The following is a 25470-nucleotide window of genomic DNA, read 5'->3' on the forward strand; positions in this document are numbered from 1 at the left end:
TGCTTCTTGGATTTAATGATAGACTGTGTCCTTTTTGACAAAAAAAAACCTGCTTCCATTTCAGTGGTTCTCAGGCATGTTTGTTTGAAGAAACAATTTACGAATGTAATTATGGACCCCCAGTGTAAATTATAATTCTATATAATAGCCATAATATGAACAGGTTACATGCACAGAGAGCTTTAATAATGTTTTTAATAAAACAGGTAAACAGACAAACCAGAGATAAATGATAACTTTAAGATAAAAGCAAAATTCTGCGGATGCTGGAAATCTGCTCTAACTTTGCCTCCACTAACATTCTAGTGCAGCAACTGAACTGATTTTCATGCGGTTAAACATTGTTTGTTAATGGGAGAGAAACCCGATCAGTTTACACATCATCTTCAATAGAGATAGGCTGTCAAATCAATATTCACAGCAATCTCACGTCATTTACAAATTTAAACAGTCTTAAGGCAGCTTCTTTTACAGACCTGTACAAACCCAGTCCAGTTTCTCAGTGTTATGTAATCATTCAAGCAAGTTGCATTATTGAAACATGGTGAGAGTTTGAAATCAAACTGACAGTTTTATCACCATTGTAAGAAACAAACCAACTAGAGATTAATATAAACAGAAAATGATGGAAACACACAGCAGGCCAGGCAGCATGATAACGGCACTTGCTCACTGCCTGAGCCCAAATTGAAGACAGCCGAGGATCACAGCAGCAGCTGGTCTCCCACCTTCCCTCCCCTCCCCTCCGACCGAAAGGAAATGTCAGACTCACCGCTGAAAACCATGACAGCCGAAATGTCCATCACCGTGACGAAGGGGAGAATTCGGGAGGTTTGGGGGTGGAAATCTTGACAGCTGCTCATGCAGGAATAACACTAACTCCTGGGAATTTATACAAAGCGGGGAGCTTGTTATTTCCCCAACTTCACTTCCTCTTGTGCTTTTCTCTCTCTCCCACCCTCTGGAGAAATTAATTCTTGGACCGCCTGGAAAGACTCACCGGACCCCTGTTTGAGAATCACTGAACTGAAACATCTCAAACACGCTGATGTCCCACCACCTTCCGCCTGTGGAGCAACATTACAGGCAGGAAGGTCACCGGGTTCCTGCAGTTCACAGCTCATTCTACCCAGTAAGTTCCTCTCTACAATTGAGCTTCTATTTGTTTCTTCTCTCCCCCTCCTTCTTTCCCCCAGCCCTACAGAGGTCCTCGCTGATCTTTCAGGGACCCCCACCCTCCCCACACACACAGGGACCCCCACCCACCCAGTTCCCAAACAGGGTTTATACCCGGAATGTTAACCTGGCTTCTCTCTCCACCTGTGACTGAGACCGACACCCATCAGTTTACAGCTGGCAGGAGGCAGGGAGCCGGTGTGAAATTATGGGATGGATCCGTTAGTGACCTTTAATCCCGCAGATTGTCAGCGGTGCCGAGTGTTTCCCACCAATAATCCATCCCGGACTGAAGAAGGGAAAGATTCTCTCAGTGAAAGTGTGGGTGAAAGTGTGGAGATGGGACATGTTGTCCGCATTGTAAAATGACACCTGTCCACCCTCATAGTCCAGGAAAACCCCGATCTTCCGGAGATTCACACTCGGGGTGAGGGGGGTCGATGAGGGGGAGGTGATGGCAAAATAACCATATCCAGGATCCCGCTCCACAACCCAGAATCCGGACTCGGGTTTCATGGCGATTCCCCCTTTCCTGTCCACAGACTCTCGGGCCACTCCGAGCCACCACCAAGTCTCCCCCACCCCCACCTCCACCTCCCAGTAATGTCTCCCTGATGTGAATCCCTCTGATCCCAGGACACATTCCCAGGGATCAAACCTCTCCGGGGTGTCAGGGAGCCGCTGCCGTTTGTCTCCGAGTCTCACCCTGGTCCGGTCCTCAGACAGGATGAGCTGGGGATGGGCTGTGTTCAGATTCAGAGTCAGAGAGGCTGGAGCTGGGGGAAAGTTAAAATAACACAGTCAGTGATTTAGAGAGAGGGGCTGGGGAGGGGGAGAGAGTGTGAGGAAGGAGCCCGGAGGGGGAGAGGGGAGAGGGAGCAGAGGGGGAAGCAGAGACAGGGAGAGAGGGAACTGGAAAGAGATAGGGGTGGGAGGTGAAGTTAAGGAGAGAAAATGGCAGCAGAAGAGGGAGTGGAGGAGGGGAGGGAGCAGGAGCTTGGAGAGGGAGAGTGGGAGCGGAGTGAGGGAGAGGAAGAGGTGGGAGAGAGTGAGCCCAGGAGGGATTGAGAAGATGGAAGCAGGAGAGAGAGAGAGAGAGCAGGATGACAGAGAGATTGTGAGAGTGGATGAGAAAGGAAGGATGGAGTAGAGAGAGCAGGAGGGTGGCAGGAAATGTGTGGGGATGTGAGAGAGTGAGATGGAGGGGTAGAGAGTGCAGGGTGGCAGCAAGAGAGGGTAGTTTTGAAAAAGCGAGATGGAGCAGTAGGGAGGCAGGGAGAATGTGCTGGTGTGAGAGAGAGCGAGCAAGAACTGGAGGGTGAATGCAAATCTGGGAGAGTGAAAAAGAGAGAGGGGGAGGGCTAGCAAAGATGGGAGGGAGAATGTGAAGGTCTGAGAGAGAGTGTGGGAGAGGGGACAGAATGTGCAAGACAGGAAGGATAACAGAAGGGGGAGGGGTGAAAGTGCAGAAGAGGGAAGGGACAGTGTGGGAGGAGGGGAGGGTGTGGGAGAGGCATAGCAGAATGATGAGGAAAAGGGGAAGGAGAGAGAGACTTTGTCTGGGTAGGTGGAAGAGAGAGTGAAAGGGCCTGACAGGGACAATGGATGGGGAATGGAGGTAGAGGGTGGGAGGGACTGATGTTAGATCGAGCAGTAGCAGGGATGGGAGGGTGAGTGCATGACAGGAAGAGAGAGAGAGAGGGTGTGGAATGGGAGAGAGAAAGATTGTGGGAAGGGCAGAGGTAAGAAGGAGAGCAGAAGTTAAAGGGGGAGAGAGAAAGGGAGAGTGGGAGGTGAGTGAGAGAGTGTGGGGACAAGGGGAGTGAGAAAGTGTGGGTAGAGAGAAGGATGGGGGAGAAGGGGGAGAGCATGAGTAGGGGACAGCATGAGTGACAGGGAGTGGAAAGAGAGAGTAGGGTGGGGAGAGAGATTGTGAGAAAGGGAGTGGGGGGGGGTGAAATGTAAGGTTGAGGAGAAAGGCAAAGGAAATAGAGGGACAGGAGAGAAAGAGCTGGAGAGAAAGTGGGTGGGGAGTGATACTTCCGTGAAACAGCGAAAATGTCACCACACAGGTTGTATACAATCTGACCCTGTAAGGTACCAAACAAAATTAAATTACAAGAACATTAGAATTAGGAGCAGGAGTAGGCCATTTGGTCCCTCAAGCCTGCTCCACCATTTGACAAGATAGTGCCTGATCTGATTGAATATATTCAACGACCCAGCCTCCACTGCTCACTGGGGAAGAGAATTCCAAACACTAACGACCCTCTGACAGGAAACAAATACTCCTCATCTCAGTCTTAAATGGGAGACCCGTAATTTTTAAACTATCCCCTAGTTCAAGGCTCCTCTCTAATGGAAAGATCCTCTCAGCATCCACCTTGTCAAATCTCTTTCAATAAGATCACCTCTCATTCTTCTAAACTCCAATGGGCAAAGGCCAAAGCTGTTCAACTTTTTATCATAAGATAACCTTTCATCCCAGAAAGCAATAAAGCGAACCTTCTCTGAACTGCTTCTAAAGTAATTATCTCATTTCTTAAGTAAGGAGATCAAAATGGTACACAGACTCCAGATGCAGTCTCACCAAGACCCTGTACAGGTGTAGCAACAATCGCATAGTTTAATACGTGATTCCTCTTGCAATAAATATCAACGTTCCATTTTCCTTCTTGATCACTTGCTGTACATGCAAAGTAACTTTTTGTGATTCATGTACCAGAATGCCCAGATCCCTCTCTACTGTTGCATTCTGCCGTCTCTCTTGGTACATTGCCAGACCCCAAAATTTGTTACAGTCCCGGGCAAGACCCTCAAATTTGGTTATGATCTGGTTAGTGACCATTAACTTTTTTCTGTTAGTAGACCAAATTTGAAATCCCAATAACTTTTTAAGAGGATAAATCCATAAGATTCCATGTTTTGAAACAAACAGACAAATTTTACTCTCCAAGACTCAACAAAGCAAACAGATAATACTATCTATCTTATATTCTAACATAAAGAATTAACATGAGGTAAACATGAATTAACAGGAAAATAATGGTCAAACAAAAACCATAAGCTGCATGTTTAATGACAGACACGACCAAGGCAAATCACATGAACTTTCTCATAATCCACCCAAATGTCAATGATCAACATTAAAAACCTCCCAGAAATAATGGAGGATCAAGGGACAAATATCAACAAGGAACTGCAAGACGATATTATTTGTAAGAAAGATAGTACTATAGAAATGGATGGGACTTAAAGTAGATAAATCCACTGGACCTGATGATCTACATCCCAGAATGTAGAATGAGGTGGCTGCAGAGAAAGTAGGTGCATTGGTGGTCGTCTTTCAAAATTTGAGAGACTCTGGAATTGTTTCTGCAGATTGGAATGTGGCAAATGTAACCCCACTATTTAAGAAAGGCGGAAGAGAGAAAACAGGGAACTACAGACCTGTTAACCTAACATCAGTCGTAGGGACAATGCTAGAATCTATAATAATGGATGTGATAACAGGACACTTAGAAATAGTGATCAGCTTGGTCAGAATCAACATGGATTTAATGAAAGGGAAATCATGTTTAACAAACCGGTTGGAGTTTTTGGAGGGTGTAACTAGCAGAATAGGTAAAGGGTAACTGGAGGAGATGGGGTGTATTTAGATTTTCAGAAAGCTGTTGATAAGGTCCCACACTAGAGGTTTACAAACAAAATCAAAGCAAATGCAATTTGGTGGAATGTACTGGCATGGATTGAGAACTTGTTTACAGACAGAAAACAGAGAGTAGGAATAAATGGGTCATTTCAGGTGGATAGACTGTGATTGGAGGGGTATCGCAAGGATCAGTACTTGGGCCCCAGATATTCACAATCCATATCAATGACTTGGATGTTGGGATTAAATGTAACATTTCCAAGTTTGCAGATGACACAAAATTAGATGGAAGTGTTAGCTGTGAGCAGGATGCAGATATGATACAAGAGGATTTGGAGAGGCTCAGTGAGTGGATAAAAATGTGGCAAATGGAATTCAATGTGGAGAAATATGAGGATATCCACTTTCGTGGGAAAAACAGAAATACAGAGTATTTCTTAAATGGTGAGTGGCTGGGAAATGTTGAATGTCAAAGGGAGTTGACTGTCCTTGTTCATGAGTCACTGAAAGCTAACATGCAGGTTCAGCAAGGAATTTAGAAGGCAAATGCTATGTTGGCCTTTATTACAAGAGGATTTGAGTACAGGAGTAAAGGTGTCTTACTGCAATTATATAGAGCCTTAGTAAGACTGCACCTGGACTATTAGGTGCAGCTTTGGTCTCCTGACCTAAGGAAAGATATATTTGCCGTAGGCTGAGTGTAATGAAGGTTCACAAATAAGTGGCTAAAAGCTACTGCGGATGCTGGAAATCCAAAACAAAAACAGAATTACCTGGAAAAACTCAGCAGATCTGGCAGCATCGGCGGAGAAGAAATCAGTTAACGTTTCCAGCCTTCATGGCCCTTCGGCAGAACTGGGAACTTCGGCAGTTCTGCCGAAGGGCCATGAAGGCTCGAAACGTTAACTGATTTCTTCTCCGCCGATGCTGCCAGACCTGCTGAGTTTTTCCAGGTAATTCTGTTTTTGTTTCACAAATAAGTTCCTGGAATGGAGGGATTGTCATATGAGGAAAGATTAAATAGATGGGCCCTTTGCTCTCTGGAGTTTAAAAGAAGGACGGGTGATCTCATTCAAACATACAAAATTCTTACAGGTCTTGACAGGGTAAATGCAGAATGATGCTTCTGGGGGTCTAGAGTCAGGGGACACAGTTTTAGACCAGGGGGCAGATCATTTAGGACCGAGATGAGGAGGAATTTCTTCACTCAGAGGGTGATGAACCTTTGGAAGTCTCTGTTCCAGACGGCTGTGGAGGCTCAGTCATTGAGTATGTGCAAGACTGAAATGGATAGTTTTCTACATATTAAAAACATCAATGGATCCGGGGATAGTGCAGGAAAATGGTGTTGAAATGCATGATCAGCCATGATCTCATTGAATGGCGGAATGGGCTCGAAGGGCTGGATGATTTACTCCTGCCAACAGCAGTTCTACTCCAGCATCTTGAAAGGGTTAAACGATTTTAGTTAGAATTTTTTAGTAAAAATAAAATATAAGCAGAAAGGCAGAAGAGGAGAACAGCAGACATGTTTTAGACAGAATAAGAAATGAGACAGGGCAAGCCAGTAGAACAAAGAACAAGGCCAGGGAGTGAGTGGGTGTTGAAGTCAGGAGGCACAGACTCCTGAACAATCAGCAAGATATGGTGGTCTTGCGAGGATGAAAACAATGTCTAGCGTCTGTACACACGGGGATTAAGTGACCAAAGCCAAAGGCCTCATTGAGTATGTGATTGTGAACTGACAAGATTAGATTATGAGTCTGTAACTAATTGCGTATAAAAGGTGATTTCGCTGTAATCTGTACAGCTCAGTATTGGACTGCCCAAGGCTGTCTCTCCCTGCGTCCGCTTGAATCATTAATAAACATCCGTGGCCTGTACCTGAGTCTCCTGGTGGTTTGTAAGGCAAACTACAACCTGCTGACAGCAGTTCGACTCCAGCATCTAAACACAGGCAGGGTCCCAGCTCCTCAGCTGAGTTGCTGCACCAATTGCTGCTCCCAACTCTTTAAACTAAAAACAACTGAACACAAACTGTTGTTCACTGACCCTTGAACTGACCTGTGACCTGTGATCTCCCAGCAGGGTTCAGCCCCCTGCCCTGAGACAGGACCTGAATGTATCAACCCTTGGGACATTCTGAACCTTAAATGTTACAATCTCCAGTCAACACAAAGGTCACTCCCACAAGTGTGAACTTACAACCGAACCAGACTGAAAATACACAGTCAGAACTCCAGCAATATAGATTGACTTATCCTCTCCTTTAAAATAATATATTATCTTGATATTCTTCCTGCCAAGTGGACAAGTTCATGTTTTCGGACGTTATGATCCATTCGCTATCTTAACTATCACTTAAACTTTCTAAATCATTTTGTAGACTCTTCATGTCCTCTTGACAAGCTAATTTCTTAACTACCTTTGTGTCATCAACAAATTAACTTCCATACATTTGGTCCCTTCATCCAAGTCAATGATGTAGATTGTAAATAGTTGAGGCCCCAGCACTGATCCCTGTGTCACTCCACAAGTTACAGATTAGCAACCCAAACACAGGAACGTGAAGAGAGAGAGAGAGAGAGAATGTGTGAAAAGAGAGAGGGGAGAGGAAGGCGGAGGGGAGGGTGGAAGGTTGATGGAGGTGTGAGAGGTTGGGAGCGGTGGGTGGGGTGTGGGGGGAAGGTGAGTGGCTCCACTCAGTCCATTCAAAGATAGCTGGAGGGGGCAGTGACAATTCTGGAGGGGGAGGGCTATGATGGTGGAAAGGGGAGAGGAGAGAGGTTCGGACGTGGAGAGGAGAGAGAGCATGGGAAAGGGAGGGGAGAAAAAAGCTGGAGGGAAAGGAGGGGGTATTGCGAGGAACAGTGTGCAGGAGGGGAGGACACAGAGTATGGCACCGAGAGGGGGGAGGAAGAGCAGAATGGGGAGGGGAAACAGACTGGAGGGAAGTGAGTGAGAGAAAGGATGGATGGGGAATGGAGGATGTGTGATTACGGGCGGAGAGAGAGAACTGAGGGCACAGGAAAGGAGGTGGAGGGGAGCAGGGAGCCAGGAAAGTGAGGTGAGAGAGAAAGCAGGTGGGGAAGGAGGGTTGTGAGGAAAATCTGCAGGGGGGGAAGCAGAGGGAGCGTGGGAGCAAGAAAGCGAGGAAGAGAGGACTGTGAGGGAAGAGGGAGTAGGTGGCGAGTATAGAGGGTGGAGGAGGGGAGAGAGCAGAGAAGCAGGAGGAGAAAGTGCAGATTTGGGTGGGCGATATTGGGGAGACAGTGGGTAGGGGAGAGCAGACTGTGTAGGGGCCAGGCAGCAGTGGGAGAGGGGGGCATTGTGTCATCCAGCGTGGACAGGAGCACTGAGGAGCCAAGGGAAAAACTGCTGCCACTCCCACCTCCATATTGTAAACAGGAAAATAAATGTGCTCAGCTTTTCACTGCCACCTACATCCATGTCCAGAAAACCCAAGGCTCAGGGCTCGAGTCTCAGGACATCACAATATCTGGACTAAAACAGCACCAACATTAGCAGATGGATGGCGCCTAACGCCTGTTTTCGGGACTGCCCTAGTCCATTGAAAACATCTCAACCCAATTATGAGTTGGGCTGGATAGTGGAATCTTACAGCACAAAAGCAGGCCATTCAGCCCGTCGTACTTGTGCAGGCTTTGTTAAAGAGCTGTCCAATTTAATCTCACAGCCCAGCTTTTTGCCCAGAACCCTGCATATTAGTCCATTTGAGAACATGCTCCATTCTCTTTTGAAAGTTCCTATGGAATCTGCTTCCACCACATTTTCAGACAATGAGCTCCAGATCATGACAATAGTCTGTGAGGTTTAATTTTTCCTCACTTCTCCTCTAATTCTTTTGGTAATTATTTTAAATCCTGACCTTTAGTTACAGACACACTTACCGGAGTAAACAGATTGTCCCGATCTGCTCTATAAAACCCCCATAATTTAAATTCCTGCACTAAATCTCCCTTTAAACTTCTCTGTTCCAGGGAGAGCATTACCAGCTTATACAACCTATCCAATAAACTGAAGTCTCCCATCAGTGATATTGTGCTGGTAAATCTCCCCTGTACCCTCTCCAATGACTTGACATTCTTCCTAAAGTGTGGTGCCCAGAATTGCAGAAAATACTCCTCCTGAGGCCTTTTTGAAGAGTTCATTGGTGCATATACTGCCCCTGAAACTGCTCCTTTCTATACCTGTGCACTTGCACACAAGGAACAAATTTGTTATTCTGATTTCCGAACACGCAAGGTGATCAAGAGTCACCAACAGGGGCTCCAAGGTGACATGGAGACACAGGGGTAGGGGGTGAAATTTGCCCTTGGTGGTTGTGTGACACGGACAACAATGAAGTAGCAGCTCGGAACCCACTCCACTCAATATCTGTTTCCATTAACTCCAATGGAAATTGATATTGAGCACGATGTAAACTGGGTTACTGATTTGCTGTCTGATTTTCTCATATTGCGTTACCAACCAAACAAAATTTACCCTTTCTGAAGCTCTTATTGAACCATTTAAAAATAAAGACAGTTTTAACTAAACAGGGACACACACACAGACATTTCAAACATATCATTGAGGTGGTGGCTCACCAACAGACACTCCAGCTACAACAACTTTCATAGACAATGGATATGTGAGAATGGCTTTCTTCCTGCCTTATCAAGATACAGATATTAAATCCATAGCTGGCATGCACCTGGAGATATCCCCTGCTGAGAACAGAAAATGACCACATGCAGGTGGCCTTGCACAGCCACGGTGGGATTGATAAGGCATGAAACCCAATTGGATGACCTGAATCGAGGTATTAACTTATATATGAAGGGATCAGGGTCAAAAAGAGGTAGAAAGCCACAGCCACAAGGACAGTGTTGTTGCAGCCAGGGAAGCGTGACGTGGTCAATCACAGGAAGTCGTGCAGAAGAATTCATTCAGCAGACTGGCCATGTGGGAACGGGCCCTGACACGTGGATCTTACTGAACAACTGGTGTTGTAAGTATATATTATTGCTTGGCAGGTTAATAAAGATTTTGAGAGGTTGAGAAGGTTGGGTCTGTACTCATCAGAATTGAGGGTGGAGAAGGCATGTGGAGGTGGATCAGAAAAGGGTCCAGGGTAACGAGAAGTTCAAGGGAGACAGAGGAGAGAGGAAAGTTGATATTGGGTGGGTCACAAGGGGTGGAGCTCAAGGTCAGCACAAATGGCCGACTAAAGGGACATCCTAATAATTATGAGGTAACTGGATGTCATCCATGCTCAGTCGTGTTCTCCTCTCTATGGTGAAGCTCACACAGCAGCAGGCTTATGCCCGATTCATGGGTCTAATCACATCGAGATTCCAGCAAGGTATGGAGCTCCAAACATTCTGTGCTTTTCGCCATCAGCTGCAGTCAGAGGCAGAGATGAATGGAGAAAGTGTGGTGGATGCCTCCAAGGGGCATGAGTGGTGGAATGCAGCCAGCTCGTGACTCCAAACCTCCATCCCCCCAGCTGAATGGTCATGCCTGACAAGGGCTCATGTGGTTAGTCTTTCTATGTTACCAAGGCAATGGTCTCTCTGTAGAGTATCGAGGGTATTAAAGGAACTACCTCGGCGAATGCTGGGCTGGATCCTCAGGAACAAGGGATGCCCCCAGCAAACATGGCTGATGATGCCAGTTCACCATCCACAGAGTACTGCTGAGGAGATACAATGATGCCTGTACCTCCCCCAAGGTCCCTGATTGAGCAGGTGATTGAGCTCCTAAAGATGAGGTTCAGATTGGACTGCTCAGGCAGGGCTCTCCAATACTGAGAATGTCTCAGATCATCATTGTCTGCTGCACCCTGCACGGCCTCGTGTCACAAAGGGGGGATGCATTGCCTGAAGGAGACATGGGGGAGCGAGATGTCTGCTCCGATGAGAAGGACAATGAAGGGGATGGGAGGGCCAGGATGTGGCCGAACCACATGCAGAGGCTATATCTGGAATATGATGTGGCAGACAGGCCCATTCCAATCTGATAGTTCCCAGATTCCAGGCAGAGTAAGCTGCCAGGACATTTGTTGAACTTCTTGTTTTTCTATCCTTTGCTGGCTGGAAGGCCCCAGCACCTTCTTGTTTACTGACCTTAGGTTTCTCAAATGTACCTTTATTTATGAGAGCAGAATTAAATTGTGGTAGTGACATCATACCTGCTGTTGGTTTGAGCCATGCGTGCGGTCAACTATGCTAAAATGCAGAACCCTGGTGCCAAAAGCGCGTATTAGGATCTTCACAGCACTCCGGTCTCCTGCAAACTCAGGCAACTGTAAGTAGAATTGTGACTTCACCAATGCACTGAAAAAGTCCTGTAGACGACAGATTGGAAGGAATGTCAAATCTAAACTTGCCAGAGATGCACTCATGTCACCCTGACATGGTCCTTCACAAACCTTTGGCACCCGGGAGTGATCCAGAATGTATGCATCATGAGATCTTTCTGGGAATCGAACATTACCATGCAGGATTTGTCTTCTATGATCACATATCACCTGCTCGTTCAAATGATGAATGTGACAGGCTGTTGCCAGGGAGCTCTCAAGGTAACGTGAGCAGTGAATTCTGCACTGCTGAGCGGGAGACATGGGATTGCTGCAATTCTCAATACTTTTTCATTCTGGCTTTCAGGAGCCAGGTGGAATTGTCTAAATTGGTGTGCTATCCTGATTGAGCATTCTGAATACACTTGTGTGTCACTGACTGGGAGCTGACGCATTGGTCCCAAATGAAGCCCTAGAAGGATCCATTATTATAGAAGTTCAAGGTGGGGTGACCTTCAACACCACCAGCAATGGATTTCCTCCAAGTTCTTGTGGCCGCAGCTCGTTGTGGAGAAGCTCGCAGATGTGAGCAACCACATCCCGGGATATACGAAGCCACCTCCAGCATTGCCTTTCACCCATTTGTAGATAAGAGCACTGCCTGTGATACACCCTGTGGTCAGGCCAATGGTCACTTGACTTCCCTGAGGCTGGCTCTTGCTAATCCTGACTCCTGCTCTCAAAGGGGAGTCGACCTGGCAGAGAGCTCTTTCAAACAGAACCAGACAGGGAGGAGCAGCATGAGAACCCCATTTGGTCCTGAGCAATCGCTGCTCCATGCATGTTGATGAGGGATGATCCTGTTCCTGCCCCCCCCGGTTGCCACTCACACATTAATCCCATATCCCGTGACATCTCTATCATGCCAAAAGTTTAGAGGTTAATTTGTAGTCCACTCACTGAGTGCCTCACCTGAACTATGCATTGTTGAGGTGCAAACCCCCCAACCCTCATCTCAGAGACCCCTACAAGTCTCAGTCCGAGATGGGCCTTAGCTTTAGTGGAAGACCATGATCTGTCATTGTGGCACCCACAGCCAAGGTAAACTTCTTTCCTGCATGGACACTGCACAGGGCAGTTAGAACTGCTGATGCTTCACATGGATCACCTCACAGTCCTCATCACAGTCCAGCACACAGGCCCATTCTATTCTCTCTCCTCATGCTCTAAACAAGCAATGGTCTATTAATGATTTCCAATGCACTTTGGTTAGACACATGGCAGCATGATATCATCGCTAACAGAAACTTGGCTTAAGGAGGGGCAAAAATTGCAGATCAACATCCCTGGATATAGAGTTTTCAGGCAGGGTAGAGATGGGGATAAAAAAGGTGGAGGTGTAGCATTATCGGTTAAAGAATCAATGACAGCTGAGAGGAGGGATGATATACAAAATGAAGCATCAAATGAGGCCATTATGGGTTGAGCTCAGAAATAACAAAGAGGCAGGCACACGATTGGGAGTGTACTCAGACCCCCAAATAGCTGAAGGGAGCAAATATGTAGGCAAATGTCTGAGTGCAAAAACAATAGGACAATAATATTTGGGGACTTCAACTGCACTAATATCAATTGGGATGAGAACAGTGGTAAGGGCACAAAATTCTTGAACTGCATTCAAGAGAACTTTCTTAGCCAGCACGTAACAAGCCCAACAAGAGGGGGGCACAATTCTAGATTTAAAATTAGGAAATGAGGCTAAGCAAGTGGATCAAGTAGCAGCAGGTGACCATTTTGGAGATAATGACCATAAGACCATTAGATTTAACACCATTGTGGAAAAGGACAAAGAGAGAACAGGAGTAAAAGTTCCAAATTGGAGGAAGACAAACTTTAGAAAGCTGAGAGGTGAACTGGTGAAAGCAGACTGGATACAGCTATTAAAGGGGAAAATGTTGTCAAATCAGTGGGAGTTATTCAAAAGCGAGATTCTACGAGTACAGTGTGGACAAGTGCCCACAAAGAAAAAGCATGATACTGCAAAATCTAGAGCCCCCTGGTTATCCAGAAGCATACAGGCCAAGATAAAGCAGAAAAATAAACTCATGACAGTCACAAAAAGCTGAATATTGTAGCAAGTGAGAAAGAAAATATTACGGGGTAGGAAATAGAGAGGTAAGAGGAAGTAAGCTAAGAAAATAGCCAGTTGTCCCATAGCCTACCGAAACCCACCACGGACAAGAAGGAGGAAGACATGAAAATGTTAACAATCCTGACTATGTTTAACTTGTACCTTATATGCGTGCAGATAAATGTTAAAATTAAATTGTAAGTTTTGTATGAAAACCAGGAAAGTATTCTTGGAGCATAGCCAGAATAAAATGAACTTTGTGCGCGATTAATTACGTAAGTATGGTGGCCAGCTTGTTTTTTTAACTTCCCTGTTCTTTGTATTCTAAGTCTCATAGGCTGTTGATTGTATTCTAATTTGATGCAACATGTCTTGTAGTAAACTGTCTATCTTTGTAAAACTGTCTGTCTTGCATCTGATATAATTACTTAGTTAACTTACCAATTACCTGACCTATTGTGAGATATAACTGCATGCACTGATAATGGTTGATGTATAACTACCTAATTGTTACATGATTATAAGGATAAAAATCAGATGTTGTCTCATGGAATGAATAGTACATTGTTAGGAGAGATAAGGGACAATCAAGAAACTGTATGGGAAAGCAAAATCAATTAGCTAACATAGATATAATTATAAGAGAATAAAGAAGGTCAAGTTAATAAGATCACTCAAGTTAATAGGATCACTGTGTGAATATGCTGTGTGTGAATATGCTGGAGCCACTGTATAAATACTGCTTGTTGAACACTGTAACTTTGAGCAGATCTGTTGTGATCTGCTCCCAATGGCCATTGTACATTTCAGTGCTTAATAAATTGTTCTCTTTCCTGAAGTAACCTGCATTTGCTGTCTTTATTCTTTGACACAAGTCTAGAGGAGTATAGAAAGAACAGGGGTGATGTAAAAATATAAATTAGGAAAGCAAAGAGAGGATTTGAAAAAATATTGGCAGGCAAAATCACAGAAAACCATAAGATGTTTTGCCAGTATATTAAGAGCAAGAGAATAACTAAGGAAAGGGTAGGACCCATCAGAGATGTACATGGTAACCTGTGCGTTGATGCTGAGGATGTGGGTAGGTATCTCAATGCATACTTTGTCTCAGTCTTCACTAAAGAGAGGAATAATGCAGGCATTCTAGTTCAAGAGGAGGAGTTTGAAATATAAGATACAATAAGCATAGTGAGGGAGGAAGTAACGGAGGGATTGACATGCTTGAAGGTGGATAAATAACCAGGGCCACAACCTCAAAGTTACACACTATCCTGACTTGGGACTACATCACTGACCCTTCACTGTCAAGGGGTCAAAGTCCTGTACCAGCCTTCCTAACAGTACTCTGGGTGTATCAGCACCGCATGGACTGGATCAGTTCAAGAAGGCAGCTCATCACCAACTTTTCAAGAATAATTAGGAATGGGGAAACCAATACTGGCCTTGCCAATGACATCTACATACCAAGAAAGAATAAAAATTGATATCCACAATGTCAACCGTATCCAAATGAGATCTCATTCTCCTCAACTTTCAAAATTCCACTCTCCCAGCCCAGGCTGTGCTATCCAATTTGAATTTAGAACTTTTTCCAGCTGCTCATTAAATGACCTTCTGATGTTCCTGATGCCCTCAGTCAAAAACACATCACTTACTTGCAATACCCTTGACATAGAGTAGCCAAGAGAGATTTACATCTCACTATTCCCCAGTTTTACACCAGAATCATAAACAGTATTACCATCTGGTTCCCTCTAATGCCAGTGTAGTAATTATGTAGCATCTACAAAGGTATGCGGCATTGCCAGATTAAATATAGGACAAGCCATGCTGAATATGAAAACTGGAGAGCTCTGCTGTACAAGTAGTCTCAATGCACTCTTGGTCTTCCATTGGATAGTGGTGCATGAGCAGCGCAAGCTCCACACAAGGGAACAGTCTGTAGAATGGACTGAAATATGGTCTTTTAATAACTGCATCAGAAATAATACAAGCAGTTCATTCTGTCAGTGTCCTGCTCAATTTTCCAATATTTATCCTGAAATAAACATAATCAAAACAGATGATTTCATCATTATCACGATGTTCTTTCTAAGACCTTGCTGTTCACAAATTAGTTACCTCATTTGCTACACTACATCAATGACTGTTCCTCAAATGTTCTTCACTGGTTCTGAAGCATTTTGGGCTGTGGGCACAAAGGCACTATTTAAATGCAAGGTATTATTTTTTCTTTTTTGTAATGATTCCTCTCTGTCAAGAAGTTAGGTTAATTGTTCTCGCTGTTGCTCACTTCTCCTTTGCTTTAACTTAATCCCGCAGCGTATATTCAGCACACTGCACAAAGGTGCAGCTGGAGACTGAGTGCTGCGAGACCAAGTGCTTAAATCCGGAATTAGGTAAATTCGAGAATTCAGTGCAGTGAGGGAGGAGGTGCTGTTCTTCCCTTTTTACAAAAAAAATGCTGCAGGAAAAGGAACCAGAGACAGCAAGACCCGAGAGCCGAATCCCGAAGGTAGTAACTACGTGTGCAAGTAGGTAATTGTTGAGTTTTTTTCTCTCTCTAATTTAAACTCATACTGGGGAGATATTAAAATTATAGTGTGAATTAGTTTAAATCGAGAATATAACCACGGGTAATCACTGAGTGATATTCTAAACTTGAAACCTAATCAATTACATAAAAACAAAATAAAAAGGGCTGGACAGGTGATGGGATGCAGTTGTAGCAGGTGGGGACTGGAGGCTACCAGTCTGATTCACGGCAACCACATCTGCAGTAAGTGTCTGCAGCCTGAGGAACCTCAGATCTTAGTTGATCCGCTGAAATTTGAGTTTGGACAGTGCAATGCATTGGAGAGAGGGAAAGTTAGCAGGACATTTTATTTGAGAAGGCAGTGACGCCCTTAGGTATTTCCGATTTGCTCAGTGGTCAGGGACAAGGAAGAAAGTCAGACAAGAAAGTCCAGCCCTTGTCATTGTCCAACACATTCAAAACTCTTGCACCTTGTATGGATGAGAGTATGAATGCAGGGAGGATGAGCAAACTGACCATGGCACAGTGGTGCAGGAAGCTATCCAAATGCAAAAAGGAATGCAATTGTAGTAGGGGGCAGGTTATTTAGGGGGATAGAAACTGTTCACTGCAGGCAGGTGCATGCACTTCGATGGCTGTGTTGCCAGGGAACACAGTTCCCTGTGTTAGGTGTACCAGCACAGTTGGATATACCAGTTTGCAGATGAAGTGTTAAACCTGGGCCCCATCTGGCATTTCAAGCAGATGTAAGGGCAAATGGGAGAGAGGAATTTGAAACAATCACTAGAGAATAAGTCGGAAGAAAACTAATGGGACTAAAGGCTGACAAGAGCCTTGGAGCTGATGACTTGCATAGTTGGATCTGTAAGGCAGTGACTGCAGAGATAGTGGATGCATTGATTGTAATCTTCCAAAATTCCCTAGATTCTGGAAAGGTCACAATGGACTAGAAAGCTACAAATGTAACACCACTGTTCAAGAAAGGAGGGAGACAGAAATCAGTGAACTATAGGTCAATTAGTCTAATATCTGTCATTAGGAAAATGCTGGAAACCACTATTTGAAAGGTAGTAGCAGGACATTTTGAAATCATTATATTACCAGGTAGAGTCAACATAGTTTTATGAAAGTGTTGACAAATTTATTAGAGTTCTTTGATGATGTAACAAGCAGGTTGGATAATGGAGAACCAGTAGACGTAGTGTATTTTGATTTTCAAAAGGCATTCAATAAAGTGCCACATAAAAGTTTACTGCAGAAGATAAGAGATCATGGTTTTAGGGATGATAAAATGGCATTGAGAGAGGATTGGCTAATTAGCAGGAAACAGAGTCAGGATAAAAGGGTTATTTTCAGTTTGGCAAACTATAACTGGTGGAGTGCCACTAGGATCAGTACTTGGGCCTCAACTATTTACGATCAATAGACATGATATATTAAAAAGACATTATATTGCAGCCCAGTTTGCTGATGATACAATAGGTAGGAATGCAAGTTGTGAGGAGGGGTTAAAAGTGTCTGCAAAGGGATATGGATAGGTTAAGTAAGTTGGAAAAATTGGCAGCTGGAGTATAATGTGAGAAAATGTGAGGTTGTCCACTTTGTCAGGAAGAATTAAAAAGTCAAATATTATTTAAATGGAGATTTACAGGGAGATCTTGTATCTTAATCACAAAGGTTGGCACAAGAACAGGACAATTAGGAGCAGGAGTAGGCCATTTTGCCACTGAGTCTGCTCCGCCTTTCAATCAGGTTGTGCCTGATCTGATTGTGGCATCAGCTCCACTTTCCTTCTACCTCCCCAAGCAGGTACAGAAAGTAATTAGGAAGCAAATGGAATGTTGGCCTTTATTGAAAGGGAGATGGAGTATAATAGTGGGGAACTCTCGATATAGCTGTACAGATCATTGGTGAGAGTAACAGTACAGTTTGGGTGTCGGTTAGCTCAATTGGCTGGACAGCTGGTTTGTAATATCAGCAGTGCAGAATTAATTCCTGTACTGGCTCAGTCATCTATAAAGGCCCTGCATTATCAATGTCATCCCTCACCTGAGGTGTGGTGACCCTTGGGTTAAGCTCACCATCAGTTGTCTACCTCTATGAAAGAGCAGCTTATTGCCTTATGGGACTATGTCTCACTTCACAATTTTGGTTCCCTTACTAAAGGGAGTTACGTTTGTGTCTTAGAAGCAGTTCAGAGAAGGTTCACTAGGCTGATCCCTGGGATGAAGGATTTGTCTTATGAGGAAAGGTTGAACAGTTTAGGCCTGTACTCTTGAAGTTCAGAAAAATGAGAGGTGATCTTATTGAAACATGTGATTCTAAGGGAACTTGACAGGGTAGATACTGGGAGGATGATTCTTCTTGTCGGGGTATCTAGAAGCGGTGGACATAGTTTGTAAATAAGGGGTCTGTCTCTCTTTTAAGACAGAGATGGGAAGGAATTTTTTCTCTTTGAGGGATGTTAGCCTTGGGAATTCTCTTCCACAGACAGCAATGGAGACAAGGCTGTTGTATATAGTCAGGGCTGAGTTAAACAGATTTTTGATTGACAGTGGAGTTAAGGCATATAGGGGACAGGAAAAAGAGGCAGTTCAAGTCACAGTTAGATGAGCCATGTTCTTATCGAATGGCAGAGCAGGTTTGATGAGCCAAATAGCCTACTGCTGCTCCTACTTCATATGATCCTATGATGCTCACACTACCACAACCAGTGGTACCACTACCACTGGAGGAACATCGGATTTCCTGTTTCTCCCATGCCACCGCCCACCATCCACCACCGTCCAACAAGGATCACCGAGCACCTTTCCACACAACAGACCTATGACAAACTGGCCACTGACATTTTACTGCAGCTCAACCCTCAGAATGGGTTGGGCGTCTGATCAAATTCGTAGACCGAGCAGTGGGTTCACTGATTCACAAGATGCTTGATCAATGGGGTCACTCAAAAAATCAACCTTGTTCAATCCAAACCGCTGTGTCCTCTCCCTTTTCTAAATTTGATGTTATCCCGACATGGGTGCAGACTCTGTGACTGTCTGAAAACTACGAATGTTTATCGTCTCTGTCCTACTTGAATCTTGAATAGTTTGATAAGATCCCCTGGCATCCTCCATTTTCCAGTGCAGACTCACTTCCCTGTGTCTAAGGAGTCTAATTCCATCTACCATATTCACTGTCTTTTCACACATTCTCTTCAAAGTCTGCATGTCTTCCTGATAATACATTGATAAAAAAAATTCAAAGAATTCCTCTGGAAACTCAGTTTCACATCCTGAGATTCATGCTCTATTCCCCTGGTTATACAGATCCCTTCACTGCTTTGACACACAGTGCTGATGGCTTCAGGCGCTTACCCAGAGGAACCCACAGAAAGCAAAATAATGGAATAGAGAGTCACCAGGGATTAACAACCAGCAATGTGAATATTTAATCTGGAACTTTGGAGCCCCTTTAGTCCCTTCTCAACTGGAATTATAATTAGAAAAATTAATATAAGAGTTTTACCAGGGTTAATGGAGTTTATCATTTCTCTCCACACTGTGTACTGCAACGGGCCTTTGACCTTTCTGATAGACAGGGCAGCATCAGACACAGAGAGTGTGCATTTGTCGTCATTAATCCTGCAAATATTAAACAGTTGACATTATGAATTTGTCCTATTAGAATATTTTATACATGAGTTAAATGGTCAAGCTACCCCAACATTCATATCTCTCAGCATTTTTCATATCAGAACAAATGTGGTAGAAAGTGAAATTTTGTCTCTAAAACTGAGCAAAAGATAACTTGGAAATGTAAGGGCAGAGGATGGAAACACTCATGTCCTGCAAAAGGCCTGTCACCTGATAACAGATTAGTTGCCGGTATATCACAAATCACAGGAGAAGATAAACATTTAGCCTGTCCACTTGCTGTATTACAAACAAATCTTGAAGAATAAAGGCAAAGGCTGAAAACGGCTTCACAACTCTCCAAGACACCTGCGCTCCTCTACTTCTGGCCTCTTGAATATCCCTGATTTTAATCACTCCACCATTGGCAGCTGGACCTTCAGCTGCCAAGGCCTTGAGCTCTGAAATTCCTTCCCAAACCCTTCTGCCCCTCTATCTCTCTTTTTCCTTTAAGACACTTTAAAACATACCTCGCCATCGATATTAATATCTCTTTGTGGTTCGAGGTCAATACTTGCCTTATAGGCTAAAACACATTTCTGCTGTTGTGCTGATCTTTTCTTATTCATTCATGGGATGTGGGCTTCGCTGGCTAGCCCAGCATTTATTTCCCATCCCTAATTGCCCCTTCAGAAGGTGGTGGTGAGCTGCCTTCTTGAACCGCTGCAGTCCAAGTTGTGTAGGTACACCCACAGTACTGTTAGGGAGGGAGTTCCAGAACTTTGACCCAGCGACAGTGAAGGAATGTTGATATATTTCCAAGCAGGATGGTGAGTGGCTTGGAGGGGAACTTCCAATTAATAGTGTTCCCAAGTATCTTCTGCCCATGTCCTTCTAGATGGTAGCAGTCATGGGTTTGGAAGGTGTTGTCTAAGGAGCCTTGGTGAAATCATGCAGTGCATCTTGTAAACAGTACACACTGCTGCCACTGTGCATTAGTGGTGGAGAGAGTTAATGGTCCTGGATGGTGTTGAACTTTTTAAACGTTATTGGAACCGCACTCATTCAGGCAAGTGGAAAGTATTCATCACGCTCCTGACGTGTGTCTTGTGGGCAGGCTTTGGGAGTCAGGAGATTAGTTACTCACCACAGGATTCCTAGCCTCTGACCTGTGCTTGTAGCCACAGTATTTATATAGCTAGTCCAGTTCAGGTTGTGGTCAATGGTAACCCTCAGGATGTTGATAGTGGGGGATTCAGTGATGGTAATGGCAAGCGATGGGATATCAAGGGGCGATGGTTACATTCTCTCATGTTGAAGATGGCCATTGCCTGGCACTCGTGTGGTGCAAATATTACTTGCCACTTGTCAGCCCAGGCTGGATATTGTTTATGTCTTGCTGCATTTGAACATGGATTGCTTCAATATCTGAGGAGTCATGTATGGTGCTGAATATTGAACAATCATCAGCGAACATCCCCTCTTCTGACCTTATGATGGAAGGAAAGTCATTGATGAAGCAGCTGAAGATAGTCAGGCATAGGACACTACCCTGAAGAACTCTTGCAGTGATGTTCTGGAAGTAAGATGATTGACCTCCAACAACCATAACCATCTTCCTTTGTGCTATTTATGACGTGAACCAGGGGAGAGTTTTCCTCCGATTACCATTGACTCCAGTTTTGCTAGGGTTCCTTGATGGCACACTCGATTAAAATAGGCCATGATGTCATGCGCACTCACTTTCACCTTACCTCAGGAGTTCAGCTCTTTTGTCCATGATTGAACCAAGACTGTAATGAGGTCAGGAGCTGAGCAACCCTGGTGGAAACCAAACTGAGCATCAGTGAGCAGGTTATTGCTAAACAAGTGCTGCTTGATAGCATTGTTGAAGACCCCTTCCATCACTTCACTGATGATTAAGAGTAGGCTGATGGGGCAGTAATTGGCCGGGTCACATTTGTCCTGCTTTTTGTGTACATGAAATACCTGGGCAATTTTACACATGGCCGGGTAGATGCCAGTGTTGTAGCTGTATTGGAACAGCAGCAGGTTCTGGAGCAAGTCCTTAGTACTATTGCCAGAATATTGTCAAGCTCCATAACCTTTGCAATATCCAGTGCCTTCAGCCATTTCTTGACATCAGGTGGAGTAAATCAATTTGGCTGAAGACTGGCATCTGCGAAGCTCGAGACTTCTGGAGAAGGCCGAGATAGCTCTTCCACTTGGCACATGTGACTGAGCACACACTTCAGCTTTAATCTTTTGCACCAATGTGCTAGGCTCCCCAATCATTGAGGGTGGGGGTATTTGTGGAGCCTGCTCCTCCAGTTAGTGGTTTAATTGTCCACCACCATGCGCGGCTGGATGAGGCAAGACTGTAGAGCTTATATCTGATCCGTTGGTTGTGGAATCACTTAGCTCTGTCTATCAATTGCTGCTTATGCTGTTTGACATGCAAGTAGTCCTGAGTTGTAGCTTCACCAGGTTGACAACTTTTTAGGTATGTATGGTGCTGCTCCTGGCATGCCCTCCTGCACGCTTCATTGAATGAGGGTTAATTCCCTGCCTTGGTGGTAATGGTAAAGTGCAGAATATGCTGAGCTATGAGGTCACAATGTGTGGTTGAGTATAATTCTGTTGCTTCTAATGGCCAATTGTGCCTCGTGGATGCACAGTCTTGAGTGAAGGTATCCTCAATTTGAAGGCAGGAGTTCATCTCCACAAGGGCTATGTGGTGGTCACTCCTACTAATACAGTCATGGACAGATGCATGTCCAGCAGGCAGATTGGTGAGGATGAGGTCAAGTATGTTTTTCTCCCTTGTTGGTTCCTTCACCACCTGCCACAGACCCAGTGTATCAGTTATGTCCTTCGGGTCAGTAGTGACGCTTTTTAAAATTCATTCGTGAGGGGTGGGCATCGCTGGTGAGGCCAGCATTTATTGCCCATCCGTAATTGCCATTGAAGAGTTGGTGGTGAGCTGCCTTCTTGAACTGCTGCAGTCCATGTGGTGTAGGTACACCCACAGTGCTGTTAGGGAGGGAGTTCCATTAACGAGTCACTCTTGGTGATGGACACTGAAGTCCATCCAGTGTATATTCTGCACCCTTGCCACTCTCACTGCTTCCTCCAAGTCGTTTTCAACATGGAGGAGTAGTGATTCATCAGCTGAGGAGTGGGAGGCGGATGGTGGGTGGCAGGGTAATCAGCAGGAGGTTTCCTTGCCCATTTTTGACCTGATGCCATGAGAGTTCATGAGCTCCAGAGTTGATGTTAAGGACTCCCAGGGCAACTCCCTCCAAACTTTATACCACAGTGCCGCCACTTCTGCTGGGTCTGTCTTGTCGGTGTTGAGATACAACTCAAGATTCTTCACTGGAATAAAAACAAAACCCATTCCCACTTTAACATGTGACTGTCTCAGGTTGGTCAGGAGCCTTGCAGGGACACGGATGGTCGACACCATGGAAACATGGATGGTGTGGCTTTCTCAGGGTCAGTTAGAAGGTCACAGCCACACTAACAGCAGTCTGCAGCCTGCAAGTGAGCATGGCATCTTGTAATTTAATACATTAATGTAGACCAGTTATATGAAATCTAATTTACTATCTGCAAGAAAGCATGTCATCATAATAAAAAACTAGTTCTTAAACCATAAGCAGAGTTATTGTCGCCCGATGAACGACCCTTTAATGTTGCGATGGTAACTAGAAAAGAAATTAATAACAAAACCTTTCTGAATTATTTTTACCAAACTGTGCAGAGTTTCAGTAGAGAGCATGTCCTACCTTGTCTTCCAACAAGCTTCCTCCTGAAAGAAATGAATCACGAACAGTGAGGAGTAAAGTAACAGATTTAGAATCATAGAAAGTTTATGGCACAGAAAGAGGCCACTTGGCCCATCGTGTCTGCGCCAGATGAAAAACAAACCACCCAGCCTAATCGCACTTTGCATTATTTGGTCCACAGCCCTGCAGGTTACAGCACTTGATGTCAATATCCAGACAGCTTTTAAATGAGTTGAGGGTTTCTGCCTCTACTACCCTTTCAGGCAGTGAGTTCCAGATCCCACAACCCTCTGGAGGTAAAACTTTTCCTCATCTCCCCTCTCATCTTTCTATCCAAAACTTTAAGCTGTGCCCCCTCATCACTGAACTTTCTGGTAAGTAAATAGGCCCTTCCCCACCCACTATCAGGCCCCTCACAATTCTGTATATCTCAAATCTCCCCTCAGCCTCCTCTGTTCCAGGGAGAACAGCCCCAGTCTATCCAATCTTTCCTCATAGCTGCATTTTTCTAGTCCTGGTCACATCCTCGTAAATCTCCTCTGTGTCCTAATGCAATTACATCCTTTCTGTAATGAGTTGACCTGCACACAGTTGAGGAGGACATAAACAGGGCGGCTGGTGAAATGAGCAGACTCAGAGCAGATGAGATTTAACACGGAATTGTAAAATGATACATTTTGGAAGGAAGATTGTGGAGAGTCAAATAAACTGGAACTCAACATCAGTCCCTCTCACAGACACAGTAACTCTCACACACCGTACCAGACCCACCCACACACACAGAACATGAGCTGTAACTGAATCGAAATAGGCGTCCAGTAGAAAATTAAACTTGGCAACACGGAAATAATCACAAAGCAAGTGTGAAGATCAAGAAAATTCATTCTCGGGAGGTTACAAGTATTCCCGGGAATCTGCAGACAATGTGGAAGCCGATTATTTTAGGGAGACCACAGAACTGCCACGAAACAGACAGAAATTTATTTAACTCAGTTTTTATTTTTTCAGTACATTCTATATTTATTTCAGTTATCAGTTATTTTGTGACTGTGCGAAGTCTCATTGAACTGACCCGCAATATGTTCGCTCACCTTCAAAAATATCAACTCGTCTTTTTGCTCCATCTGTTTCTGAAATTTTGAGAGCTTCTCCTCAATAGAATTTAAATTCTCCTGAACCTCTCGAAGGTTTTTCGCCATTGCTTCTAGAATCCTCTCCTCTTCTTCCCTGAGATCTCTGAGTAAACGCTGCTCTTTCTCAGTGAGAATCTGGTGCATTTTAGTGAACTCGGATGTGATGTGGGTCTGCAGACTGCTCGACTGTTCCTACCAAATGAAATACGAAACATAATTAATGTCCCGCGATAAAGGGAACAAAACTGACCGAGATCCCAGAAAATCAGCACAGGGAGACCTTACCCTAACTTCGGAAATCTTCCGTTTCTGTTTCTGTTCCGTTTCTAGAACCGCCGATTTCTTCTCTGTGAGAGAATCTAAGGAAGATTTCAGCTGATCCTGGGATTGGGAGAGAAAATCACAGAATGAGAGTATTAGACCATGAAAATGTGATAAAACTATCCGTGTATAAAATATTTCCCCTTTTACCTTGTAGATTTCAACAGCTTCATCGATCGGCAGGAAGCGGTGCTCTCTGTGTTCCCGCGAATCTCTACAAATCAAACAGATCAATTTCCTGTCAGTTTCACAAAACAGCTTCAGTTCTTCCTGATGTTTCTCACAGTGAAGTTTACTTTCTTTCTCTTCCGGATTCAGCTTTAATTTTCGAGCTTTCTCGGCCAGATTCGCTAAGGCCCGATTTACCCTGAGGTTTCTTTCCGGAAACTCCTCTCTACATTCCGGGCAGGGGTTTATGTCCTTCTTTTCCCAACACTGGGTGATACAGGATCGGCAGAAGTTGTGTCCACAATCCAGTATTACCGGATCGGTGAAGAAATCAAGACAAATTGAACAATTTAAATCCTCTGTGAAATTTTCTCCGTGCTGTTTAGAAGCCATGTTCACACTCAACAACTGCTGATTCAATCCGGTTTCAGTTTCGACTTTACTGCGCTGTCGAACACCTTCAGATCACGGATTTGTCGACGAAATTCACCTCCATGCTCGGGTAGTTATTATTATTACTAAACCATGTGCCGTAGTCTTTTACATGGGAAAACAAGGCAGAGAGTGGTGAGAGCGATGCACAGGTTTAGAAAATGGAGAATGATTGAACCCAGCCAGAGAGGGTGAAAGTCCATGGA

At 44.5% G+C, this 25470-nt stretch overlaps 1 protein-coding gene and 1 long non-coding RNA gene across 2 annotated transcripts in view; both read right to left on the reverse strand.

Annotated features, from left to right (window-relative positions):
* On the reverse strand, positions 1–25441 carry LOC144695662 (zinc-binding protein A33-like). Its single transcript, XM_078566588.1, has 6 exons — positions 24815–25441; positions 24629–24724; positions 24302–24535; positions 23211–23233; positions 19313–19428; positions 1–1952 (listed from the first exon to the last, which is right to left on the reverse strand). The coding sequence occupies exons 1-6, from the start codon at positions 25223–25225 to the stop codon at positions 1399–1401; spliced, it is 1434 nt and encodes a 477-aa protein (XP_078422714.1). The 5' UTR covers positions 25226–25441; the 3' UTR covers positions 1–1398.
* The window catches only part of LOC144695676 (uncharacterized), a 306135-nt gene that overhangs the window by 85010 nt on the left and 195655 nt on the right, over positions 1–25470 (reverse strand). The window lies entirely within an intron of this gene.

Source organism: Cetorhinus maximus, chromosome 21 (genome assembly GCF_964194155.1).
Source record: "Cetorhinus maximus chromosome 21, sCetMax3.hap1.1, whole genome shotgun sequence".
Taxonomy (NCBI): Eukaryota; Metazoa; Chordata; class Chondrichthyes; order Lamniformes; family Cetorhinidae; genus Cetorhinus; species Cetorhinus maximus.